The sequence below is a fragment of the Alosa pseudoharengus genome, unplaced genomic scaffold (genome assembly GCF_046254945.1).
Source record: "Alosa pseudoharengus isolate Yale_2024_CS ecotype anadromous, Long Island Sound unplaced genomic scaffold, YU_APseudo_1.1 YU_APseudo_1.1_scf_12, whole genome shotgun sequence".
Classification (NCBI taxonomy): Eukaryota; Metazoa; Chordata; class Actinopteri; order Clupeiformes; family Clupeidae; genus Alosa; species Alosa pseudoharengus.
The window spans coordinates 34178657-34203926 of record NW_027468587.1 but is presented as its reverse complement, the minus strand read 5'-3'; the positions used below and the strand labels follow the sequence as shown (position 1 = coordinate 34203926).

Sequence of the window (25270 nt, the reverse complement as noted above, 5' to 3'; positions counted from 1 at the left end):
TGTGTTGAGTGTAATATTGACATAAAATAACATTTATTTCATGAGTATGCATGTCTCTACTGATTCATATTTATCCATCCATCCATCCAACCAAGTGTGTATGTGTATTGGTGCAGTATGTTTTTGTGTGATTGAGTGTGTATGCTCTAACTTACCTTATATAATAAGATAATCAACTTATTAAAACTTATTTACTCATTAATAACATATAACACTAGCTATTTTAGTTCATAGCACAGATATTTGTAAAGAATCTCCAGTTTGTCAGTAACTTTATCATCCCCCTCTTTCTCCACCTCCTTCCTCTTTCACAATCCATCCATCCGACTCTCTTCTCCATCCGTCTGTCATCCTATCTGCCGGTCCTCTTCTCCAGCCTGTGGCGTTGACATGGACATGGAGAAGTTTCCGTCCACCCAGGACGAGCCGCCACCGTACCCCGGAGCACCGCCGTATCCCCACGGCCCCTCGTCGTCCCCTCCCCCGCCGCTGCTCCCCCCGCTGGGCCCGGCCAGCGTGCCGCACTACGCCGAGGCCGACATCGTGTGCCTGCAGGGAGTCAGCGGCAACAACACCTACGCCGTGCCGGCGCTGTCCTCCTCGCCGCCCGACTGCCCGCCGCTGCCCGAGCTGCCGCGCCACTGCCTGCTCTTCAAGGAGAAGCTGGGAGAGGGCCAGTTTGGGGAGGTGAGGGCCTGCCATCACATAAACACGTCTACTGCCCCATGCAGACCCAGACATGGACACACACTGCTCCTAGTGTGTGTGTGTGTGTGTGTGCGTGTGTGTGCGTGTGTGTGTGCGTGTGTGTGTGCGTGTGTGTGTGTGTGTGTGTACGTGTGTTTACGTGTGTGTACGTGTGTACACTATCCCTAGATGGGTTAAATGCAGATGACACATTTCCTTCAGGACAAATAAAGTAACTCAACTTAACACTCTCACATGATACATCTAGACATGACATACCAGATTTCTTATACACACGTCTCATGTAACCTACTTACACATACTGTACGTGATACATTGCTACTCACACACAACATATCCACACACTCTCACATGATATATCCAACATACCAGAACATACACTTATATGATGCATCAGCACTCACACACAAACGACATCTACACACACACACACACACACACACACACACACACATACACACTCACTCACTCACTCAAACCCACTTAGACATGCACACATGCACACTGATCTAATCCTAGGTTGGCACATAAACACGTATACACACACGTGAAGGGTTCTCATTTTAAGGAGGTGTACCACACTGGAACTTCTCCTTCATTATAGAGCTGCTTGAGCTGCGTAGGTTACACACACACAGCACACACACAGCACACACAAACCATGAAGGGTCGTCTTTGCTTATGAATAGCTGGCTTTGCTGCGTATAGCATATCCACTAAGTCACACAGAGATGAAGAGTTTAGCAGGGGTGCAGTTGTGCTTGCTGGGAATTGATAGCCCCTGTGTGGTTATGTGGGTGTACAGGAGGCTGTGTGTCCAGGCAGAAAGCATACTGTACTGTATATCCCTGTCCCATCTCTTCTGCCTAAACTGTGCTGACAGTCAGACACATTCACAAGCACCATACTGTTGATGTTGTATGTTCCCTTCCAGAGGCACACATTAGCACAGAGGCACATCTGCTGCTTTATGTGGGAGTGATGAGTTTAGCAGGGGGATGTTAATGGCCAGTGGCACCACATGTGTCCTGTGTGTACAGGGGTGTGTTTGGGTGACCGCTGTGTCAGAAAACAAAACATTATGTTTCACCCTCCCCTTGTTTTCTCTCCAAACTCTAGCGTTAGCCTTGTTTATTTGAGACGTCCTCAGGGAGAGTTCTAGTGGCTGTTGGTGACCAGTGTCTGTGTGCATGGGTTACATAGGTCCACTTGTGTGAGATCGAGAATCCTCAAGATCTGCCCAACCTCGAGTTCCCCTTCAACGTGAGGAAAGGCCGCCCCTTACTGGTGGCAGTGAAGATCCTGCGCCCAGATGCATCTAAGAATGCAAGGTATGTGTGCACTTAACAGTAGGCTTATTTATTCGTTCAGTGTACCAGGTCACACGAAGCCACGTCATATTTAATCACTTAAAGAAACATATTATAATTATTATATCATAGTTTAATGCCATTTAACCAAAGTCCTTCCACTTGGCGGTCATATTGCAACGATTTTTGGGTACTCATCGGGCATCCTATTTGGCAGAAATGCGCGTGCGCAAGGCTTCACGACACCAATCTTGCTCCAGCGGCGAGTTCACAACACATGATTGGCACAATGTCTGCACAACACAGCACATAATTGCCTCAATGTAGTCACATCACACCACATGATTGGCTCAATGTATACACATGTCGACGTTTTGGCGAGGAAGGGGTGGGATATGTGTAGACAACGGCATTGGCGTTACAAACTAGCCTCATGCATTTCTATGGAGGATTTTTTGAGTGCCGTGTCTCCACATTAGAAAGTCTCTGATTTAACTGACTGCCCAGCTTAAGTTTTGTCAGTCAATCTTTTGCTGTTTCCCACACATTATCTTTTACCGTCCTATCCTGTTTTCAGCAGAGTCTCTGTTGTTGTGATCACTATTGTGCTGTTCCCCAGGAATGACTTCCTGAAGGAGGTGAAGATCCTGTCTCGGCTGAAGGACCCCAACATCATCCGGCTGCTGGGCGTGTGTGTGAGCAGCGACCCGCTCTGCATGGTCACCGAGTACATGGAGTGTGGAGACCTTAACCAGCACCTGTCCCATAGGGTGCTGCTGGACAAGTCTGGACCCTCTCACAACACACCAACCATCAGGTAAGCCGTCACACACACACACACCCAGTTAGGTTACACACACACATACACATCACAGACACATAACTCAACTATTAAGTGCACAGGCACAAAGCATATGGGTAAATGTAACTCTGTGAAGGACGTTCTTACATTCCACGTACACTTTAGTACACACCACTACTGACACGCACATACAGTACATGACTGTCAATCCCAAATGATGTGTATTTATTACAAATTTGAATCAGTGTATGGTAACCTTATTTAATGTAGATCCTTGACTTTGATTCTTTCTTTAACGCCATTCTTGACCGTTGTGTCTGTCTCTCTCTCAGTTACCCGGCTCTAATCTCCATGGCCAGTCAGATCGCCTCTGGCATGAAGTTCCTGTCGTCCCTGAACTTTGTCCACCGAGATTTGGCGACGCGTAACTGCCTGGTGGGGGGAGAGCGTGGCGAGCCAGATGACGGCAGCGGCGAACGCCAGATCAAGATCGCTGACTTTGGCATGAGCCGCAACCTGTACGCAGGCGACTACTACCGCATCCAGGGCCGCGCCGTGCTGCCCATCCGCTGGATGGCCTGGGAGTGCATCCTCATGGTGAGAGAGAGAGTGAGAGAGAGAGTGAGAGAGAGAGAGTGAGAGAGAGAGAGTGAGAGAGAGAGAGCGAGAGAGAGAGAGAGAGAGAGACATTACTGCCACTGTGGTTAACGGTGGAGATGCACATGCACAGTATGCGTGAGGGTCAGAAAAATAATAGAATGATATAATGTTGTACAATAATGAGTAATGTAATGCTACACTACTACTACTACTACTACTAATAATAATAATAATAATAATAATAATAATAATAATAATAATAATAATATTAATGATAATGATGATGATAATAATAACAATATTGTTGCAATTCATAATTACCATTAAAATTGGGTTTAGTAATGGAAAGCATGTACTGTATGTCAGCATACCTGTTCTGTATTACAGTATATGTATTATGCATGTTTCATGTGTTGACCCGGTGGCTCTGTGTCCTGCAGGGGAAGTTCACTACTGCCAGTGATGTGTGGGCCTTCGGAGTGACTCTGTGGGAGATGCTCAACATGTGCCAAGAACAGCCCTACTGCAACCTGACGGATGAACAGGTCATCGATAACGCTGGGGAGTTTTTCAGGGACCACGGCAGACAGGTACCCCCCCCCCCCCCTTAACACCCATATTCATACATACACACACACATACAAATACACACACACACACACACAGAAAGAGAGAGAGAGAGGTTGTAAGTTCCTGAGTGAGTGACTGGTAATCACAGGTTTAACTTTGTAGCAGCACAGTGATGGTGTGTGTCTCCTGTCTGTCTCTGTCAGGTGTATCTGTCCCGGCCGGCCGTGTGTCCCCAGGGCCTGTACGAACTCATGCTGAGCTGCTGGAACAGAGACTGCAAGCTGCGGCCCTCTTTCGCCCACATCCACTCCTTTCTCACCGAGGACGCCATGAACATGGTGTAGAGACACCGGGAGACTGAGCGAGAGAGAGAGAGAGAGAGAGAGAGAGAGAGTGTGCAGAAAGACATTGTGTATGACACCTCCTGCAGTAGCCCCACCCCACAGCCACACCCAGACACCCAGAGGCAGAGGGAAGGGATCAGAGACGGGCCGTGCCTCTCCCACTCTCTCCACTGTACTGCCAGAGAGGTGGAGGGACACACGGCACGTGGGCCCTTGCCCTGTCCTCTGTGGTTTGGGTGGAGGAGGTGGTGGTGGTGGAGGCCTGGCCTGTGAACAACAGGACAGGTCACTGAAGAGAGAGGAGGAGAGTCTCTTGTATATTTGTGTATTTCCTCTCGGGGGCTGTGACACGCCGCTGGATCGGTTCTGGTTTTACAGCAGACCCCCACCCCCCCCACCCCACCCCACCCCACCCCCTCAACCTACAAACATCCCATAATACTCACGAATGTAACAGGTGGTGGGTCATAGCGCTAGATGCTAGAGGTGGCCAGCATAGTTCATGTGGGACTGAATGTCATTGCTACACGGATCTGTCATGATCAGTTATCGCCAATATCGGCAGTACATTTATCAGTAAATCAACTAATTTATCAGTAAATCCATATACGCAGATTAATACTGTTTAATCACTTAATAAATACAGTTTGAGGAAATGAATGTGATATGCCATCACATGCTAACCAAAGCATTATATCAATACTTAATTTAACAATTCATCAAAATTCTAAATATTAACTTTCTTAATGCTTTCATTAATACATTACTAATTGTAGGCAAAATGTGATAGGCTGATCATCAGTGTCGGTGCACTGTATTTGACAAGATTGATGGCAAGCTTTCTGCTGTCTGGTTTGGTGGGAATTTCTCGAGGTGCATCTGACCCTCTCTGGTGGAGGATTACTGTGGTGTTCTCATCTCAATTCTGACCTTTGAGACTTTCAGATTACAGTGTCAGATCATTTTCATCATTTTAATCCTGGGGAAATATTCCTGTCAGTCCCAGTGTCCCCATCTTGTGTTTTTTTGTGTTCTCTTTAGTATTCCAGGCAATTCCCTCGTTTAGCCCTCAGGCTCCAGATTCATGCGTCCAGAGGTCTGACTGACGGTCCATCCGGCTTCTCAATCAGCTCAGATATTACTGTGTCATTTTATGTCTCACTTAGTCTCCCAACTGAGAACCGTGACAGGGGTCAGTTACCCAAAACTATGGTTGAAGGTGTGTGAAGTGGGACTGTGACTTGATGATCCCACGTGGACAGACCTGAACCCACCTGGACTGTGTGGTACTATAAGTGGTTTTGCTCTGAGCCGAGTCTTAGAGGACTGTCCTCTGCTCTGCTCTCCCTCCCAGCCGTCAGACCGGACCCCCGGCAAGGGAGCCACGTGCATGTCAGTGAGACTGACCCAAACAAAGAGACGTGCGACAGGGGACACAGCTTTGAAAAAGCCCACTGAAGACAAACGAGAGGAGCGCCAAACAGGACTGGAAGCCGAGAGGCAAACAGAAAAAGCTGAGTTTGCTCCTCATAAAAGTGTCTGATCTTCCACAGGCAACTCCCTTTACCAAAATATAAACTGTTCAACAGCTGCACTTTAAACGCCTCAGTGGTTTCTTATTGTCCCAACACAGTGCTAAACAATTGATATGTTATACTCTCGCTGACATATAAATGAATATGTATACGAATATACCTTAATTCTGAGAGATCATTGGTATGATTGAGTATTCAATGTATTTCAAACTTTGCTAATATTGCATTGTTTATTACTTACTTCACTAATGTGTTATTCCCCTCATTCATAGGGTTCATGCAATGCAATGCATATGATGACTGGTGGTAGATTTGATTGATCAGAGCCACTGATTGTTGAATGGATACTGAAATAACATTTGCATACTGTGATGCATGTAAATGTCACGAGAGAATGTTGGTGAATGGCTGTTGTCATACAGTAATGTGCTTGTTGGAATAATTGCTTTTGATACACTGTAATCCAGTTTTTTATATATATATATAAATGTGTACTTACAAACACTCTGTTATGGGTTTCAATTATGTCTGTTACTGACATCTGTTTAAGACATTAAAAAAGATTTGTAAATATTCACTGGGACAGATTCTTGTTCACTAATATATGGAAATCTTATGTTCTCTGTATCTGGGGTCTCTGTTTCTGTGTAGAAAGCTTGCTGCCTACTGATGCCATTGTAATTCATTGCATTGTCTATTTTTGTAGATGTTTTAATAAAGGTAAACTTTTTAGATCAAAACTCATGTAAAAGTTCTGTGTTTTATATTAGGTTAAGAATTATTATGGTTTTGTATAAGAGAAGCTTAGAGACACTAACAAAAACTCTACTGGCTCTAATGCTAACTAGCTTGTGTTGGTGTTGTTAGACTCACTGAGTTTTTGAACCCAGAGTACACAATAGAGTAAATAACATGGGCGTGACGTGATGACAACAGATGTGTTTATCACCATAATATATCTTACCATCAAAATTAGTTTTTGGATGTTGTAAAAGAAAAGATTGCCTAGAATAACATATTTTAAAGCAGGGGTTTTCAGCCAGTATTTGGCTGCCCACTAGTGGTCCAATAAAGAACTGCAGGTGCAAAGTCTACAGTCTTCACTAAAGCTTGCTTCATAACTGTGTAAAACTTATTTACAAATGTAATACCACGAGAAAGATCCTAAGCACAAATAGCGGTGGTTCAGCTAAAAGCTCTCACACACCACAGGATGCTGTTAGAGCTTTGCTCATAGACTGACTTTGCACTGTTTGCCCAGTATTGAAATTAGGGCCCATGGTCTCCACACAATCCACATCAGTCAGGATGAGGTCTCTCAGTGCGTTTATTGAGTAATTAACTATGTTACAACACAACAGGAGAAAATCTCTAACATTTCCAACATTCGAGTTATTGCATTGAGGCACAACAAAGACTATATAATGTATAAAATAAGGCACATAATTATTTTGATAAATTTAAAGCCAAAACAAACAAAACGCCAGTAGTAATATCCAAGTAATGAAACAAAATCAGAAAATAACATGGAACTCAAAATGGTGATAAGATCAAATCCAAAGCTAGAAGCAATGACTGGCTGTCGAATGGAAGAAATGCAAACACTTCACAGTGCTGTTCAAAGGCTTGATTGATCAAAATCCCCCTTCAGTATACAGTGAGTATGGAGTCTTGAATTGAGCATTGATGGGGCAGAGGGGGATTTCAGGCACTTGTTGATGGCGGAGCATTTAAAGCTTTGCATTAGGATTTTGCATGATTGAAGAGGCACACAGTGCAACTGAGCCGCATATGCAGTCACATTGAAAATGAGAATCCATAAACTGCATGGTCTCAATCCTTAGTTTTTTCTTTACAAAGAACTATTTCAGTCTGGTATTTGAAAAGGAAGCACTTGAGCTTGACCCACATTTCACCAAGTGGTTTATGCAAAACTAACTTGCCTTCCCCCACAGTCTTCTACCATTTCTTTCTCTTTGAGCTGCAAACATCAAGAAACAGAATCCCTTTCTCATGTCAGACACCTACTTTCTTACCCATCATACTCTTGCTTTGCCAACATGCCAGTCGCTTCACAGCGCGACAGAAACTCTCAACGCAGGCCTTTGTGAGTGTACAACCAACTGCAAGCAAGGATGTACGAGTGATTTCTTTAAAGGATGATATATGGTTTCAGTATTCTTAGGTTTACAGACGCAATTGAGCAACAAAACATTTCATATTTAAAACTGGGAAATCCCATATTAGGCCATCAGACTTTTAAGATCTGACCAGATTCTGTTCAATAGTTCAAGACCCCTCATAAAACCTGACATTCTGACATTACTGAACTGGTAAAGGTATCTCCATCCCTCAAACATACTGAAATCGCCCTGAACTGTAGATCCAGTGCTGTAGGGGACACAGCCTGCACTGACGTGCTCGGACATAGTCACATAGATACAAATGAGGAGGAAAAAAGGTAACCACACAATATTTGGTCAGTTTTTCCTATGACGGCTTCCCGCATGGCTAAGAGTATTGACATAAAGTGATCAGGAAGTAAACTCTCTGAATGTCAGTGTATTACTTTGGAAAGAGGATCCCAACAAGATTGCAACAGGAGCAAGTGGATTGGTTTAAAAACAGCACAGTACTCACATGCATGAGATGACAACAACCAGATCAAATATAATCTAATATACAAGGTAAATATGGTATAACAAGGTACATATGGTATATTATGTATATTTTTCAATATATCTTCCTCTTCTGTTTGTAGAGTGAGGGGTTTCTTCTATCTTCTGTATCTCCCCAAAAACATTCAAACTAAAAGAGCATCGCTGACGAGTAAAAAGACCAATGGCACCCTTTCACTTAGGCCATGGAGGTCAAGTAAATCTAACCAAGCTATCAGACACACTATGGACAGTTATAGAATAAACTTATAGACATGCACACCAAAGGCACAATGGGACAGCTCATCTCATCTCAACTCATCTCATCTGGTGGATTGTTGTGCCATTTTCCAGCCTCTGCTTTAGCCACGCCTTCCAGTAACCTGTAGAGAGAAGGGGAGAGCTCTTCATTTGAAACAAATCAAAATAAAACACACCACAGACCTTTTCCTTAGAACATATCAAGTGCCAAACAATGACCAAATATATGGCCTGTGTACAGTCATTTCCTGTGTATTAGCCGCATTGTAATAATAAATATTAAATAAGTTTATTTTATATAGCGCCTTTCTCAAACCCAAGGTCGCTTTACATAGTAGGAAGGCAGGGAAACACAATAACAAACAAACAAAACAACAAAGACAAGTTATCTGTATGGAGCTATGTGTTGGGTGTGGAGGAGAAGTGATCATTAAACAGAAAGGTCTTGAGATGTGCTTTGAAGAAAGGAAGAGAAGGACAGGCACGAAGAGGTTGGGGGAGGGAGTTCCAGAGTTTGGGGGCCAAGGCACTGAAGGACCTGCCACCCAGGGTGGAGAGTCTGGAGCGGAGGATAGCCAAGAGGTCAGAGGGGTATTCCAGAAAGGAGGTTTAACAAACACTGAGATAAAACTTAACCTCTGGGTTGTCTGAACCTGTGGCGACTAAACCTGAGCTGTCGGTTCCAAAACACCGGTTACCAGTTAGTTCAATTAGCCCTGTGTTACATAACCTAGAGTTGTGCACGTTCACAGCGAACTTATAAAGGCATCATCTATTGAGAGTCGAAACCATGAGTGAAACCGGCGAAACGAAGAGCACCGTATTTTTCTGAGGCGGGGTAATAAAGTTCTCCTCGAGGCTTACGAGGAGGAGAGAACTATAATAACAAAAAAAGAGCAATACTTCAGCGTCTGCGTCCAAGACCTTGCTTGGCAGAGAATAGCCTAACTGACCGTGTAAATGCGTACGTTTAGGATATCCCGTTTAATGTCAAAAGCACAATTAAATAATTCAGTGGACATCACGTATTGTATTGACTGCTTTGAATGATGCTTTCTTAAACTAGCCTACCTTGTCACAGATTGAGTGGGCCATAGAATTCTTTGAGAATCCCAAATGTAATTTTCTATTTTAACGCGGGTTCTGCAGCTGTGGGCCAAGTTAAACTTTTGCGCTCCATCATCGAAAGGGTGAAGAATGTCGGAAGGCATGGGTAGCCTATTGGACACATTTTGGTGCACATTTGAAAAATTGAATAAGTGATGCTGACCTGCCAGTTGGTGAAACTACACTTTAATGATCCTCGTGGGTTTGTGTCCAGGAAAACGAATGAAGTTGCGCAGGAACTGCTTTAGCGCAAGGCAAACTTTACGCACCGTCCGACAGCTTGCCGATATGCTCTGCGTCTCCAACACTAACGTTACAAAAACTCCCAGTCGGAGAGCGATAATCGATGCACATAATTTGGAGAGAGGCAAAAAGTGTAGCCTATTGAAAAACTATTTTATCCCAAATGCCATCAGCATTCTTAACCAAACTAGTGACAACACGCATATCTGGCTGAGCTGTTATGTTATGTAAACTTATTTATTCATTTTCTATATGTTTTCCCTTTTTTGTAGCCTACTGCACTGTAATTATATCTTCAGTGTGTCTGAGATGTTTTTTGTCCATCCGATGTCTGGTGAGCCAAAGGCAAATGTCTACTATGGTGTTGGCTAGCTAAGATTTATTTTATTCTATTCTAATCCATGCGTAGCCTAATGTAGGGATGGAGTCGAGAATGCTTTTCAAGTAGCCAAATTTAGGATTCAGCGGAAAAACTCTAGCGCTCTTGAAAAACTCGTTTGGAAAAGAAAATTTGACATGTGATGTCGTGGTCTTATCACCCTCTCACGGCTAATTCCACGGATAAATATTACATGATTTTGTGCTTCTTTGTCAATCGGACCTTCTTAAAAGTGTAAAAATAGCGGCCTGGTTGAACATGCACTGAAATAACCGAACATAATTGAACATAACCTACCCCCTACCAGGTTAAGTTCAGAGCCTATGTTACCATAGTTACTTACATAGCCTGATCATTTTTGAGCTTTCTGGAACTGATATCCCAGGTTTACCTTTTACTCTGGGTTTACATACCCAGTTAACTTCAGAGCCTATGTTACCATAGTTACTTACATAGCCTGATCATATTTGAGCGTTCTGGAACTGAAATCCCAGGTTTACCGCTAACTCTGGGTTAACATACCCAGTTAAGCCAGTAAACCTGCTTTCTGGAATACCCCTCAGAGGATCTGAGTGAGCGGGAAGGAGTGTAAGGGGTCAGGAGGTCGCAGATGTAGTAGTAGTATAAACCGCAGGACAGTGTTTTATGCAAGTTAAAAAAAACAAAACCATATTAATACCATATTAACTGCCCCCGTGTATTCACCTCATAGCTGAAGAATTTTTGCAAAATCAATGTATAAACCGCGGCTAATAGTTGGGAGATTACAGTATGTACGCCCAGAGACTAAAAACATGGCAGCAATTTCAGTTCTGAACAGACCTGGCAGATGTTGTTCATTACGCATGCTCTGACTGTAAAAAACACTCACTACAGACTGTGCCTGCAATTTATCCCAGTTAATCTGTCAATTTTGTCTTCATTTCTTCAGAACGTGACTACATGAACTGTCAGTGCATGTGCAGACTACACCTAGTAATTACATCTGAGTAGAAAAATGTGTTTGCAAGTACACCACTGCTCTTTGTACATGTAATGTAAACGTAAATGTAAACCATAAAATTTACATTTCTTTGGACATGAAAAGTGAACACACAAAACAGTGAGATGCTGACATTCCCAGGGCAGACCCTGGACGTGGCCCAGTATTTCCACTGACCTGTGAGATGTTGACCCCTGTGAGTTTCTCAATGGTCGCTGGTAGCCTGGTCATAATATCCAACACTTCTCCTGTCAGCTTGGCCGCGCCCACCTCAGACCCTCCACTGGACACCATGGTCAGCTTCTTGGTCATGGACAGGGGCTTGGAGATCTCTTCTGCCATCTAGAGGACAGGAGGGCAAATACATCTGTCAGTAACACCCTACTGCACAAATCATATATCAGCCAACCAACCAACTTGCTCCACATTAACCCTGCAAAACAATAAGTATTAGTAATCCAAACCTATCTCCTCTATTCTGTCAATTAAATGTTCTGCTCAGTCATCCACACGAAAATATGCACTGGCACTTGTGTGTGCGTGTGTGTGCGTGTGTCTGTGACTGGTGGGTTGTGATGTTCCCGAGACGCTCACCAGAGGGATCTTCTCCAGCAGCATGTCCACCATGGCACCCTCCTTGTACTGCTGAAAGGCCTCAGCTTTCTTGGCCATCTGCTCGGCCTCAGCGCGGCCCTTGGCCTCCACGGCAAAGGCTTCGGCCTCTCCCTTTATCTGCAGGGGGAGGAGAGGGGAGGAGAGAGGAGAGGAGAGGGGAGGAGGGAGGAGAGAGGAGAGGAGAGGGGAGGAGGGAGGAGAGGAGAGGAGAGGAGAGGGGAGCAGAGAGGGGACGGGAGAGGATGGGGGAGGAGAAAGGAGAGGAGGGGGGAGAGAGGATAGGAGAGGGGAGGAGAGAGGAGAGGAGAGGGGAGAGGAGGAGAGAGAGGAGAGAGGAGAGGAGAAGGGAGGAGAGAGGGGAGGAGAGAGGAGAGGGGAGGAGAGAGGAGAGAGGAGAGGAGAAGGGAGGAGAGAAGAGAGGGGAGGAGAGAGGAGAGGAGAAGGGAGGAGAGAAGAGAGGGGAGGAGAGAGGAGGAGAGGGTGTGTGAGGACAGCAGGGCGAGGACGGATCAGCTTTCATTGGAGAGAGGAAGAGACGGAGGAGAAGAAGGGCAAGAGAAAAGAAAGGAGGAGCAAGGGAGTCCTGCAATACTCCATGAATCTGGGGGACAGGCCTGAGTCTGAAGTCAGGTCTGTTTTCTGCTACAACTGTCTCCAAATAACAAATCAGGCGAGTTCGACACCCTCCGCAATACTGGAACAGCTGGGCCTCCTCTTCTTTCCTTTTCCAAAACATCTTCTGCTTATTTCTAAACAAAATGCTTTAGCAGCGCAAGGCGTTCTGCTCTTATGTAAACAGGAATTAGAGATCAAATTGGAACCACGGCTTAACCACAGGGGATATTTCTCTATGGTCCACAAGCACCAAACAATGAGCGAGTGGGAGGCAGCGTTGAAAATGCCACCCCTCCATCTTACCCAGCGACATCTCTGATCTTTTTACCAGCAACTACCTCTTCCCAAAAGTCATTTAGCAATGGCACATACAAAACACGCACTATGGGATGTGTGTTTTACACATTCTATTACTGTTTTTGTAAGATGCTGTATACCAACATTTTTCTCACAATTTCCACAGAATCCCCTCATCCGTGAAACTCCACTTCTCATTCTTGTCAGCCATGGGACTGCCAACCTGACCTTCTGAACAGACAGCAAAGCAAACGTGCAAGTCCTGAACTTTAGAATGCAGAGACCTATTCAGCAGTCAGACAAAGGCTGCACAGACAAACTACACGCATGCCCAGCCATGCCCACCTGGCATTTCCCCAAGAGGAGGGCTTGCCCACACTCACATGGCATGGCGCCAGCCCCGGCTCCAGCTCTCACACGCACAGGCAGCGTTCACAGTTCAGCTTCCTTCTGCTCTTCTCTCCCTCTACTCCAGACTCTCTCTATTAAGCAGAGGCCCAATGGCCAATCACTGTGAGCATGGGCCGAAGGCAATCGTTATGGATAATGTATTACAGCCTGCTCTCCATGCATTGCACCGAATCACTTCAGCCCAAATTAGACGGGCAGAGCCATTATCTAGTCCACAGTTGGCAAAAAAACCAAGGCAACTTTGACCACTTTTCAACTTTACAAGTCTTCTCATAAGTGCCTCATACACTTCCTCCCCCTCCACTACAGAACACGCTGTTGTTTTCGAACTGCAAGAGAAAGTGGTGGAATGACTCAATGAATGAGGGGAGGCATATGTGTGTGCGTCACTCCTAGTGAGAGTAGAAGCTTGTGACAAAGAGGAAGACACACACGAGGAGAGGAGACGGCTGACTGATCTCTCGTCTCTCTCGCTCCTATCTCGGCTCTCAGCACCAAATCAAACCAGTGTGTGCAGTATACAGCTGCTGGAGGGCCCGAGTCCAACACAGGAAATGAAATCACAGAGAGCTAAACAAAACACAATGTAAAACAAAACAGAGGGAGGAAGAAGATAATGAGAGAGAAAGAGCGTGGGAGAGAGAAAGAGCGTGTGAGAGAGAGAGAAAGAGAGAGAGAGAGAGAGAGAGTGAAAGAGAGAGTGAGAGAGAGAGAGAGAGTGAAAGAGAGAGAGAGAGAGAGAGAGAGAGAGTGAAAGGGCGAGAGAGAAGGCTGTACTTACCCTGATAGACTCTGCCTCAGCCTCTGCCTCCATGATGAGCTGCGACCTAAGAGAGAGAGAGAGAGAGAGAGAGAGAGAGAGAGAGAGAGAGAGAGAAAGAGAAAGAGAGAGAGAGAGAAGGCAGATAGAGAGAAATAGAGAAAGCGAGAAAGAAAGACAGCAAGGGGGAGGGGGAGGGAGGACAAGGACAAGAGGGAGAATGTGAGACAGAGGAACACAAATAGAAAGTGAGGTTATTTACACCACTCCACTGTACAGTACGTTTACAGTCACGTTTGAGCACGGCCATTTTTACTTCAAGGAATTAAAGCCGAGAAAACATGATGCAACCCGGCCGCTGAGTAAACAGGTTGGGGGGTGTTCAGTAATGCAATAGCCCCCACACAAGCATCTCTCCTCTCGCTCTCTAATTAAACCGTGAGCCAACTGTGCCAACCACATATTACTCCTAAACCCCGCTAGTCTGAGTTCAGGATCAGACCTGCGACTAAAAATAGTGCTCTCATTAGCGTTAGAGACCGAGCGGCTGCTTGGGGGTCTCTCGTGACAGGTTGGGATGGGAGTTGGGGGTGGAAGGGTCAGTTCGGCTGGACTCACCGCTCGGCTTCGGCCAGCTTCTCCAGCCGGTAGCGCTCGGCCTCGGCGGGCTTCTTGATCTTGGCCTCCAGCTCCATCTCGCGGCGCGTGATCTCCTGCTCCTGCAGCAGGATCTGCTGCGTGCGCTCCACCACCTGCACCTGCATCTTCTCCTCCTCGATGCGCTGCTTGGTCTTGGCCACCTGGCCGCGGAGGAGCCGCGTGAAGGGGAGAGGGGACCGAGGTCAGAGGAGCCGAGAGGAGAGTTGCCAACCGCTACTCAGATTTGTGGACTCAAATTCAGAGTCACTGATCTGTGATCATTCTGTGCCACTCTGTAAAACTGTCCTTCTGATCCTTGAGCCATTGATCATGTCACATTATGAATCAAATTGTCTCAATTAAAAAAAAAAGTGTGTGTGTGTGTGTGTGTGTACCTGAAGCTGATAGGCCATCTCGGACTCTGCCTTCTTGGAGTTGACTTCCATGTCGTAGACGGCTTTCTTCAGCTCAAAGTCCCTCTGTGCCTGGGCCATCTCGATCTCGTTCTTGTACTGAGCCGACACTTTCTCCTGCATGGCATTGGCCTCCTGCACAGACACAGTTTACATCCTAGTCAGACAAGGGTGAACACACACAGAGGGAGGGATGTAGAGGGCATCTCAGACAGACAGACTTGCCCTCATGACGGCGTCTCTCTTGTACTGGGCTTGACCGATGCGGGCGTCCTTCTGGACCTGAGCTGTGCGGGCCTTGCCCAGGGAGACCAGGTAGTCCTGAGGAGAGGATCACCGTTAAACGCCATGGTGAAAATGAGGAAGAACAGGAGGGTGATGAAAGACCATCAAGCATAAAAGGAACTTCAAAAGGAAGTTATGGATGCCACAAAGGTTTGCCTGTTGACTCGTAAGGAAGTGTGCCCCCTTTCATTTCACAGAGGATATAGTCTGTGCGGAAAGATAACTGCAGGATAAATTATCCTACATCTGACTTCTGAATAGTATATTATTTCTGTACTGGGGATGCATTACATTAAGTGCTGTTGTGAATAAAGTCAATGCAATACACTATGTGCTTTACAATCAATGCAGTAAAGGACATATATGTAAGGGATAATGTATAGAACGCCGGTCATTATGGGGAAAATAAGTCCCGACAGGGCGAACCGGACCCCGACGCGCCAGCGGAGGGGTATTGTTTCGCCCTGAAGGGACTTATTTTCCCATGATGACCGGCGTTCTATACATTATCCCGCTTATTATACGGCTACTTGCCAAAACGAAAAAATAAACTCCATGATATGTCTCTTTACACTTATTTGTTACCGTTTCGTCGTGGCTTTTGGTGAGAAACAAATAGTTCGCAACACACGCTGAACTTGAATCAAACATTCTTTAGAACACAGCTGATCAACCGTCTGCTTTCACTTTTGAATGAAGTTCCAAGCACAAACTCCGTTGCCATTGACAGCGGTCATTCTTGTTTTCAGAGGTCCTTTCCCAAGAAATAATGACCGCTAGAACTTTCGGAAATCCCATTCAAGTCAATGGAGCATTCTACTTGCATTGTGAAGAGCCGTATAATAATAAAGGTTAGCATTCTGACAGCGGAGATATATAACAAGTGCAAAGAGGGGGCAAGAGACATACCTGGTCATCATGTACATCTTTGAGCGTATAACTGACCACACCAATGCCCATGTTGACCAAGTCAGAGGAGGCCACCTTGAACACCTGCTCAGAGAACTTCTTACGGTCCTGATAGATCTCCTATGATGGACGTATCACAGATAGTTAAACACAGGACATTTTGAATGTGTTTCATCACTCACACACACACACACACACACTTTATCAGGATACAGACAAAAGACAGGAAGAGGCCAGGAAAGAAACTCAATGCTGCTGACCCCAATGCTACTGTATAATATTTCAACATGTCTTCTGACAGGGAATTATGGCGTTTTTATTATGTTGTCTGCTTAAGACCTGGGTGTAAGCTTTTCAATAAATTAATTACAACCATATGTACAGAATCTGTATTGCACCTTTGCATTAGACAGATTAAGCCTGCTAACATTTCTGACTACTTTCAGCAGAAACAACCGCAATTGAATGCTTCCTGTTTGTGCAGCTATGGTGACATTGTGGAATTTTGACACACTTCAACTGCAGATGAACATTTATGCATTTTGAGACCAAATAGGCAGATACTTTCTGCTCTTGACACAGATATTTCCATGGCTTTGTCAGCATTCATTCATTCAAACTACTTTACTTGAGCTTCAACAAGTTCATCAGTTCCTCAAACAACCCCACTATTTACTTAACACTTCCTTTCAATTTTCAATTGCAATTCAACAAGAAACAACAGAGTTCTCTCCACACAGCCAGTGGCCATGCTGGACGTGGGTTTCGTACCTCCACGGTCAGATGGGCGATGATGGCCCTCTGATGTCCCTCCAGGGTCTCCAGGGCGATCTGTGCGATCTGAGTTTCCGACTTGCCCAGGAACATCTGGCACGCGGTGACCAACATGTCCTTATTCTGGCCCTGAATCTTCACCTGGTAGGGGGTCGAGAGTCAGTGTGGTTGCAAGTGCAGATAGCATAACATACTTTTGTATGTGCATTTTCTCCAGTTAAACATTACTTGGTAATGATACAGGGTCAATCTATTCCTTCTATGTTAATACCTAAGCTGTTAGACCTGGGCTTCTGCAAATACATCTGCAGGTGGATACAGGACTTTCTAACAGGCCGCCCCCAGACAGTTAGAGTTGGCACTACATCATACCTGTCAACACTCACATACACATAGTTTTCCCGGGTTTCTCCCGTATTTCAAGGTGATCTCCCAGCACCCTCCCGTTTTTTTATTTCTCCCGGAAAACTCCCTTCATTTGCATGGCCATCAAACTTCATTAAAATCATTGATCCATCCAGGTTGCCAGATTGTGTATGAAATACACCCTACACATACACGATCACTTAGTTTCAATTTCATCCGTTTTGTCATAGGCTAAAACCGAGTCTCGTCGTAAGCAAGCGGGCTAGTTGAATGGCCTACTCCAGAACTAGCTGTTTTGAAATTGTTGGGAATTTAATTGATTAACACATCACATAAACTGTTACTGAGTGTTGTTGATACACTGAACTTGTGCCCTCGGAACCAAATCTGACAGCTTTGGAGTTTTGGAAGTAGGCTGCAGGCAGGCAGCTGGTGGATACATAACTGGCATGCGTAAGGTAATGGTAAGGTAAAAGCAACGACCGAAATGCAGTGTTGAAACACGTGTATGAAACGTATTAAATATGCAAACACAGATCCGGTATAAACACTGACCATCCACCCCCTCCCCGAAAAAAAATCTCCCGTTTTTGGAAAGCTAAATGTTGACAGGTATGCACTACATACTCAGTCTCTATAGCAGTGTTTCTCAAACTTTTTCAGACGAAGGACCACTTCACCAATAAAAAAGAAATACACTGCCACCTAGCTAAAAAAAAAAAGAAAATAGACCTACTACAACAGTATATTAGCTTACACAATAGGCCTACTCACTAAACCACCTTGCTTATTGTCTTTGCACTTTGATTATTGTGTCAGAGGATTCATATGATTTAAACTACATAGACAGTGTTGCAGAACTGTTTGGATTTACATACAAATCATGTGATGCCGCAGAAATAATCTGTCCCTCAATGTGGGGAAAACTAGGGAGGTTATAATAGATTTCAGAAGGAACAAACCAACACATACACCTGTCTCTAGTTGAAATTGTCAACACCTTTAAAGGGACACCAGGCAACGTTTTTGTGTTAATTACTCATCTTCGTAAGTCGGTATATGGTTAAATGACTCATTACAGGGCGAATGAAGACTCTCTCGTCCGCCCCTACTGCCTGTAGGAAGAATATCCCGCTTGCAAGTTCAGTGTATCGTACCCGGCGACCGAAGCAGCCTGCATCCACAGCACAGAGGGAGGCTAACGAAACGCTAGCGATTGTTGCAAACGTGTGTATAATGGCAGAGCCGGCAAAGAAGCAGCGAAAACCCTTGACGGAAGATGCAAAGAAAAGGAAAAGAGCTTCAGACCGAGTGAGGGGGAGTTTCGTAGAGAAAAAGCATCAGGCTTGCCTGGTGTCCCTTTAAGTTCTTAGGCATCCACATTTCAGACTCACTCTCATGAGTTGATGATAACTGACAGCTGGAATGGCTGAACAGTCAAATAGTTGACTAGTTTAAATGGTTAAATTATGTAATAGTGAATTATTGTAGTGAGGTGAACCAGGTGAAGCAGCTGTGGGAAGAGAAAACAATTGGCAGGAGTCATAGTTGATGACAACTTACAGTTGGAATGGCTGAACAGTTAAACAGTTGGATAGTTTAATAGTTAACTTTTTTTAACGGGCTCTGTGCGCTAGCTTACTTGAAGTCGGCAAGCCAGTTTCCTGTTTGTTGACTGTCAACAAGCACCTGAAATCAAGTGCTCACCGAAAATCCTTCCCTCCTTATTTTGTGCAGCCACTGCGCAGAGGCTGGCGTTTTTAGGCGTTTATAACAACTAGAGCCACCCATGGACATTAAAGCAACACCAAAGAGTTTTTTGTACCTTAAAATAATGTTTCCAAAATCGTTTCAGTGGTTCATCAACTTGTAACAGGGTGAACGGCACTTTCTGCATTCGCTTTGCGGCCCTCTATCGGCTATAACCGCACTATGTAAGTTTGCCGGATCGGGTAGCGGATCTGTAGTTCGATGGAATGAGACATGAGAAACTACAAATTTTACTTGCATCTGATATCGCAATACATCGTAGCCTACTTTCATAAAATCATGCAACATATTCTACCTTGTCTGTGGACATTGTTATTTGCAAAGCCGGTGCTGGATAAACAAATAGTGTGTTTCTTTGGTGTTGCTTTAAGACTCGCGTACATTGTATCTTCAGGTGCTTGTTGACAGCCATGGAAACAAACAGGAAACTTTAGCGACTTCAAGTAAGCTAGTGCACAGAGCCCATAGTGAATTATTGTAGTGAGGACTTTTATTTTGAAATAGTTGTGGGCAGATGAAACAGTTGAACAGGATCTGTAGTATTAAGAGAGCCAGATTGTATGCTTAAAGCCTGAGACAGAGTAGATAGTTTAACAGTTCAATGTAAATAGCGTAATGGATGTTGATAGACAGAAAGTTTATTGGATGTTGATAGGCAGATTGTTTAATGAAAGCTGATAGATAGTTTAATGGGTGAATGAGTGAATGGTTTGAAGATGAATGGATTGAAAGTTGGATGGAATGTGCCTTATATCCTTATAAAATGGAGAGACACAGAGAGAGTTGGCCTAGTTGAGCAGAAAGCAGTTGATACAGGTGCAATCAATTTAATTGGCTCATTGGGGGGGCCTAGTTGAGAAGCTTGCAGTTGATACAGGTGCAAATCAGTTTAATTACCCCATTGTGATGTCATAGTGCAAATGCAAAGTCTATGGGGAAAAATAAGCTTGTTTTTTTGTTAATATCTCAAAGTATAAAGTTTACACAAACGAAAAATACATTGCACAGGTGTCCTTTTCAAAACCTACGTTACAAAGTTTGAACAAAGTTTTTACATTAAATGGTTGAAGCTGAATTAGACGCAGCAATTTGGTGGGTGGAATAACTAGAAAATGTAATTCCGAGGAATTACCAATGCATAAAAATGCAAAACATATGATGTACAATTTACAGTGTTAAAATAGATAATGTAGAGATAGTTACAATGGTTTTACATGGTTGTTGCAATGCTAAATAAAGCTGTTTCTATGATGGTTGCTATAGTTGCTTTATTTCAAAGGTTGCACAGAGCCCATGGTAGACGGATGGATATTACTATCTTAAGCAGGGTAGGTATACAATTCTAAAATAAGTAAACATTATTTTGCAAAGTGACTCCTGGCCCCAAGAGATCAACCAGTGCTAAATAAAGGGCAATTCAACTCCAGTTTTATCATCAAGACCTGGGTGTGACGCATACCTGTGCAATTCCAGTCACAGAGATGGGAACTCCATAGCGGGTGTAGACTTTATCACTCTTCACATTCAGTGTGAGGGTGTTCAGACTGATCCTTAAAACGACGAGAGAAAGGGGTCAGATCAGAGAGGGTAACCATGGTAATACACAGAGCAGTGAGAAGCACTCTGGCTATAGAAGTGCATTAACTGGCACCTGAGAATCCACTCCAAACACACTGACTGCCACTGCATGGGATTCTCAGTACAGGGTTACTTGCCTTTTTCCCAAAAGGACATTCTAAACTTTGTTTCTATAAGAATACAACTTTATGTAGTTTTGTTGGCTTTCTGACCCTGATCTTTGATGTTTTTGGACATTGTCAGGTTTTTTTGGGGGGTAAATATTACTAAAAGCAAAACCTCCAGACTTTTTAAAGACTTTCACCCAAATGCCCATACTTTTCCAGCTCTGGAAAACAGCACTCTACCATTCAATACTTCTCAGAACTGCACAAGCTCTCTGTCAAGAAGGCACACCTGATTAAATCATGTGGGACTTTAAAAAAACACTATCTCATCTTGGTCACACTGACCATGGTGGTGGAGGGCCTGTGTGGATTCACTGTTGTGCATTTTAACCAAATTACAAAATAAAAGCTTAATGCTGAAAGACAGTGTTCCAGAGTCAGTTTCAGATGTTCCAAAACGTTTAAGAGGTATCGTATCAATTCAGAACCATGCCAATGCACTTCACTCTCCGACATCAGGTTTAAAACATGACAAAGCAGTCTATTGTCCATTCTAGAATCACCATGCTACATTATTATCAGTCTATTTGACTATCGGTCTCCATCCTATGCCAGTTTTGTACTTTAACAAGACAGCTTTAAAGTCACTTTGATGGTAATCCAATAATGGGGAGAATGACCCAGCCATTACCTACGTGTCTATGGAGAACCAGCTTTGCAGCTCCGCTGTCCCCTGACCCAAAGAATCACAAATAGCTTCACAGCAATAGTGCAGTATTCGTATCTAGGGGGAAGGGTGCAAGCCTCTAATGGTATTTACTACATGAAATACTCCAGAACTGTAGGAGCCCAGTGGCAAAAAAACTGCATTGGATACCTTTAAGCCAGGCCTATTCAACTACATTCGACATGGTCCAGATGCGGCCCACAAGCTTCCTGCAAATCTGACCGCCATGACTATGCTTCAATCAATAACTGCAACAGTGATTGGTTGCAATAGTAGATAATGACAAGCCTGTCACCCTGGCCTGGCAACAAGTACAGGTTCACACTCTAAGTCAAATGACTTTTCCCTAACAAAAAACCTGAAATTCCATGACTTACTATATAATGAATCCTACAATATACCGACCAATGATTTCAGAGCACCCACGTAGCGATCAAGAATCTTTTACTTTTTTAGAGCGGGAGATGAATAAATTGGCATTGACTAAACACAGTTGGGCTACTCAAGCAAGCAGTAACGCTAATTAGCAGATATACACAAATTCTGCATGGAAATATAAGTATATAATGTATTCTGGCAAGTAAATTTTAAACTGCTACAACAAAATTCCCTGATATTCCATAAATGTGCCCCAAAAATGATACAATTTCCTGACTTTCAATATCTGGAATAGACTTTATATAATTCCATGATATTCCAGAAATTCTATGACTCGTGGGAACCCTGCAAGTAATAAACCAACGTGTTTACTGGGTGGCACATGAATACCCAGTGGTTTTCCTGTCTGGCCCACTTGGTACTCAAGTTGAATACTCCTGCTTTAAGCTATTACTATATTATTACTTTAAAATCATCGGTGCTTAAAGTTTAAGATCCATTGAAAGATCCACCGTAAAAAACGTAAGAGCAAAAAGTCAGTCACAGCCATGTTTACCATTTTTGCTATGTTCAGACAGGGACATCACACCACATGTTAGTGGAGAATAGTTACATCCAAATAGGCCTACCTTTGAATCTGTTGAAAGCAGGGGATAACAAACACTCTCCCACCAGCAATCATCAGAGGAGGTGAGCGACAAAACCCTGTAAGATAGGGATGAAAGAAAAACATTGTATTACTACCTGTACTAATACCTGTATTACTATGTAGGCTACTTAAAAACAACACAGCGATAATCTATATTCAACCAACCAAGGTTTTCAAGGACATTGCACTCCCCCCCATATTTAAATTTTACTGGGTATATATTACAATCAGATGTATAACCATGCTCAACTGCACAGGAATAGGCTGAAAGGAGTGTTAACTATTAGCCACGATTGCAACATCAGGACTAACTTACTACTGAAACGACTCACATGACTTTACCAGGCAGATACCTCCTAATTTCCTTTATTTATGTCAACACGACTTGAGCAAAACTCCAAGATTGCGTAAAACATATCATTATAATTTACACCTGCTCCAAGTTTTTCTATTATTGTTATGTGAGAAGTGAGCGAATAAAATCAGATAGTGCATCAATCAATCAACTAACGTTATTCAAGAAAAAAATAAAAGCATTCTTACCGGAGACCACCATAGCCTCGTTGGGACCACAGGTGTAGAACATTTTGATATTAACGTTATGATCTTGATCTGCAATGGGAGTTATTGTTGGTATTATCATCAGATCACAACTTTAAAAGTAAGGACCAGAGAAATACAAAAAAGCTAACGTTAACAGTAACATGCGTCCTAAGGACAACGTAAAGTTAAGTGAGAAGCAGCTAACGTTAATGTTAGCATCATCCAACATGAATTAGCATATCCATTTAGTTTGTCATGGTATAAATGATATAATGCGATTATTAACGTTAGAGGTAATCGAGAATGGCTGTCAGCTTACATTACAGAAACATAAAAGACTTAATGGCTATTATTACCAAACTATAACATCTAGCACTAGTTTTCCAAGATACATTGGCTAACAGGCGTCCTTCCTCCCTCCCTCCCTCCCTCTCACTTGCTAGAAGCTAACCTAAACACTACAACTCGGACGTAAAAAACGCTGACAGGCAAACAGCGAGTTGACGTTAACCTTAGGCTAAACCTACGTCTGCTGAAAGTTTTATAAACTTAAAACGCTTGTTTTCAACACACATTTAGTAGAACAACTGGTTCTTCACGTTACTCACCAAATGTTATGGAAATATATTACTAGTATTTCCAAAATCCTTCAAATTTCGTTGGCCTTCAACGCGACACTCCTACCGGATGACGACTGCACTAGTCCTACCGATAGTTTTACTGGAATGGCAAGTATGTTGACTGTTCAATCAAGCATCGACCCCGCCCATTTCAGTGCAGCAAAAGGCACACACTTGTGGCTTGCCCACGCAACCTCTAGCTTACATTCTCATAATAAATGACATTCCCGAGAAACGTAACATTTAAAGTGATGGCATGAATTAGACAGTGCACAGAGTGATTTTAAATTATATACCACGAGTTATGTGCAGTAAAACAAATTTATGGTGATGCCCTGACCCCTAGTGGTTAGGGCAGCGAGTTATTAATCCATTGTGTTAAAGCCTTATGCAACAATTTTAGCAAAAATGACCTTAATTATGCAGGTTGAGAGTCGTTCTGATGGTTCTACAACACTTTTTGGGTCGTTTGGTAGGTGCTTCGTCACCCCCTAGTGCTTCTCCGCGGAAAAACCGAATAGACCCTTGCAAGAGAGTTCCATTATCAGCATCATAGTTGGCCCCACAAGACTTCCTTTTTAACATTCCATATGTTATCTTAATGCAGAGGAAGTAGATTGGGGCCCAAATAGAACGTTCAAGCATTGTTTTTGTTTTTATTGTTGAAAGCATAGACTGCTGAGTAGGCTATTATATTTTTGAGTCACTTATTTGATCTAAAAAGCCTTTCAAATGCGTCAATGAAGTCATTCAATAGCAGAAGCTAGTGTGTTGTGGGCAACAACGACCCAACCCAAACTTCCGAAAGTACGCAAGTACTCGTTCATTCAACTTTTGACCTATAATCCATATTAAGCTTGCAGAAACCACAATCAAATCTTCGATTTTTCAACGACAACCAGGTGAAAGAGACACATTTAGCCGTCTAGCTCCATAGACCCCCATTGTTTTTGCACTTATTCGTGATCGCCCCTAGCGGAACTACAACAGATTGCAGGTACAATGGAGTTAATAGGGAGTGATCCGGCTCTCCGTAAACGGGCTCTGATAGGGCGTCTTTAAGTTTTCTTCTACTTGGAGCGCAAAAGGTCACAAAAGTAGGCTAGGCTATTTGTAGGCCTGGGCTAATTGTAGAAAAGAAACGAGATAAGGTAGGCTACCCTAAGATAGGCCCATATGTGTTGGTGTAGCATACATTTAAAACTAGTCTAGCCTATATAATAGATTTGTTATCGGAAGACATTTATAACAGTGGGATTGTTTGTGCTAGAATAGATTTGTATGTGTTGAACATATGTGTAATATTGGGAATTAAT

At 43.6% G+C, this 25270-nt stretch overlaps 2 protein-coding genes across 6 annotated transcripts in view; one reads left to right on the top strand and one right to left on the bottom strand.

The window, feature by feature from the left end:
• ddr1 (discoidin domain receptor tyrosine kinase 1) overlaps positions 1-6609 on the top strand; it is a 40626-nt gene extending 34017 nt beyond the window's left edge. For all 4 annotated transcript variants that reach the window (XM_076280987.1, XM_076280988.1, XM_076280986.1 and 1 more), the window contains 6 exons: positions 377-687; positions 1912-2039; positions 2638-2835; positions 3153-3417; positions 3861-4010; positions 4194-6609. In XM_076280987.1, coding sequence (XP_076137102.1) covers positions 377-687; positions 1912-2039; positions 2638-2835; positions 3153-3417; positions 3861-4010; positions 4194-4334 — 1193 coding nt within the window. In that variant the 3' untranslated portion in view covers positions 4335-6609. The remainder of the gene's footprint in view (positions 1-376; positions 688-1911; positions 2040-2637; positions 2836-3152; positions 3418-3860; positions 4011-4193) is intronic.
• A 569-nt stretch (positions 6610-7178) lies between these two features.
• Positions 7179-24066, bottom strand: flot1b (flotillin 1b). 2 transcript variants are annotated; one of them, XM_076280983.1, is made up of 13 exons: positions 23943-24066; positions 23335-23403; positions 22772-22847; positions 20812-20902; positions 17214-17357; positions 16443-16562; positions 15474-15569; positions 15231-15383; positions 14815-14996; positions 14218-14263; positions 12093-12230; positions 11676-11840; positions 7179-8909 (listed from the first exon to the last, which is right to left on the bottom strand). In XM_076280983.1, exons 2-13 carry the CDS (start codon positions 23375-23377, stop codon positions 8889-8891), a joined length of 1275 nt encoding a protein of 424 aa, XP_076137098.1. In that variant the 5' UTR covers positions 23378-23403; positions 23943-24066; the 3' UTR covers positions 7179-8888. The 2 variants fall into 2 exon arrangements, with proteins under 2 accessions (XP_076137098.1, XP_076137099.1); XM_076280984.1 differs by lacking the exon at positions 23943-24066 and adding an exon at positions 23691-23709.
• Between the last annotated feature and the right edge of the window lie 1204 nt (positions 24067-25270).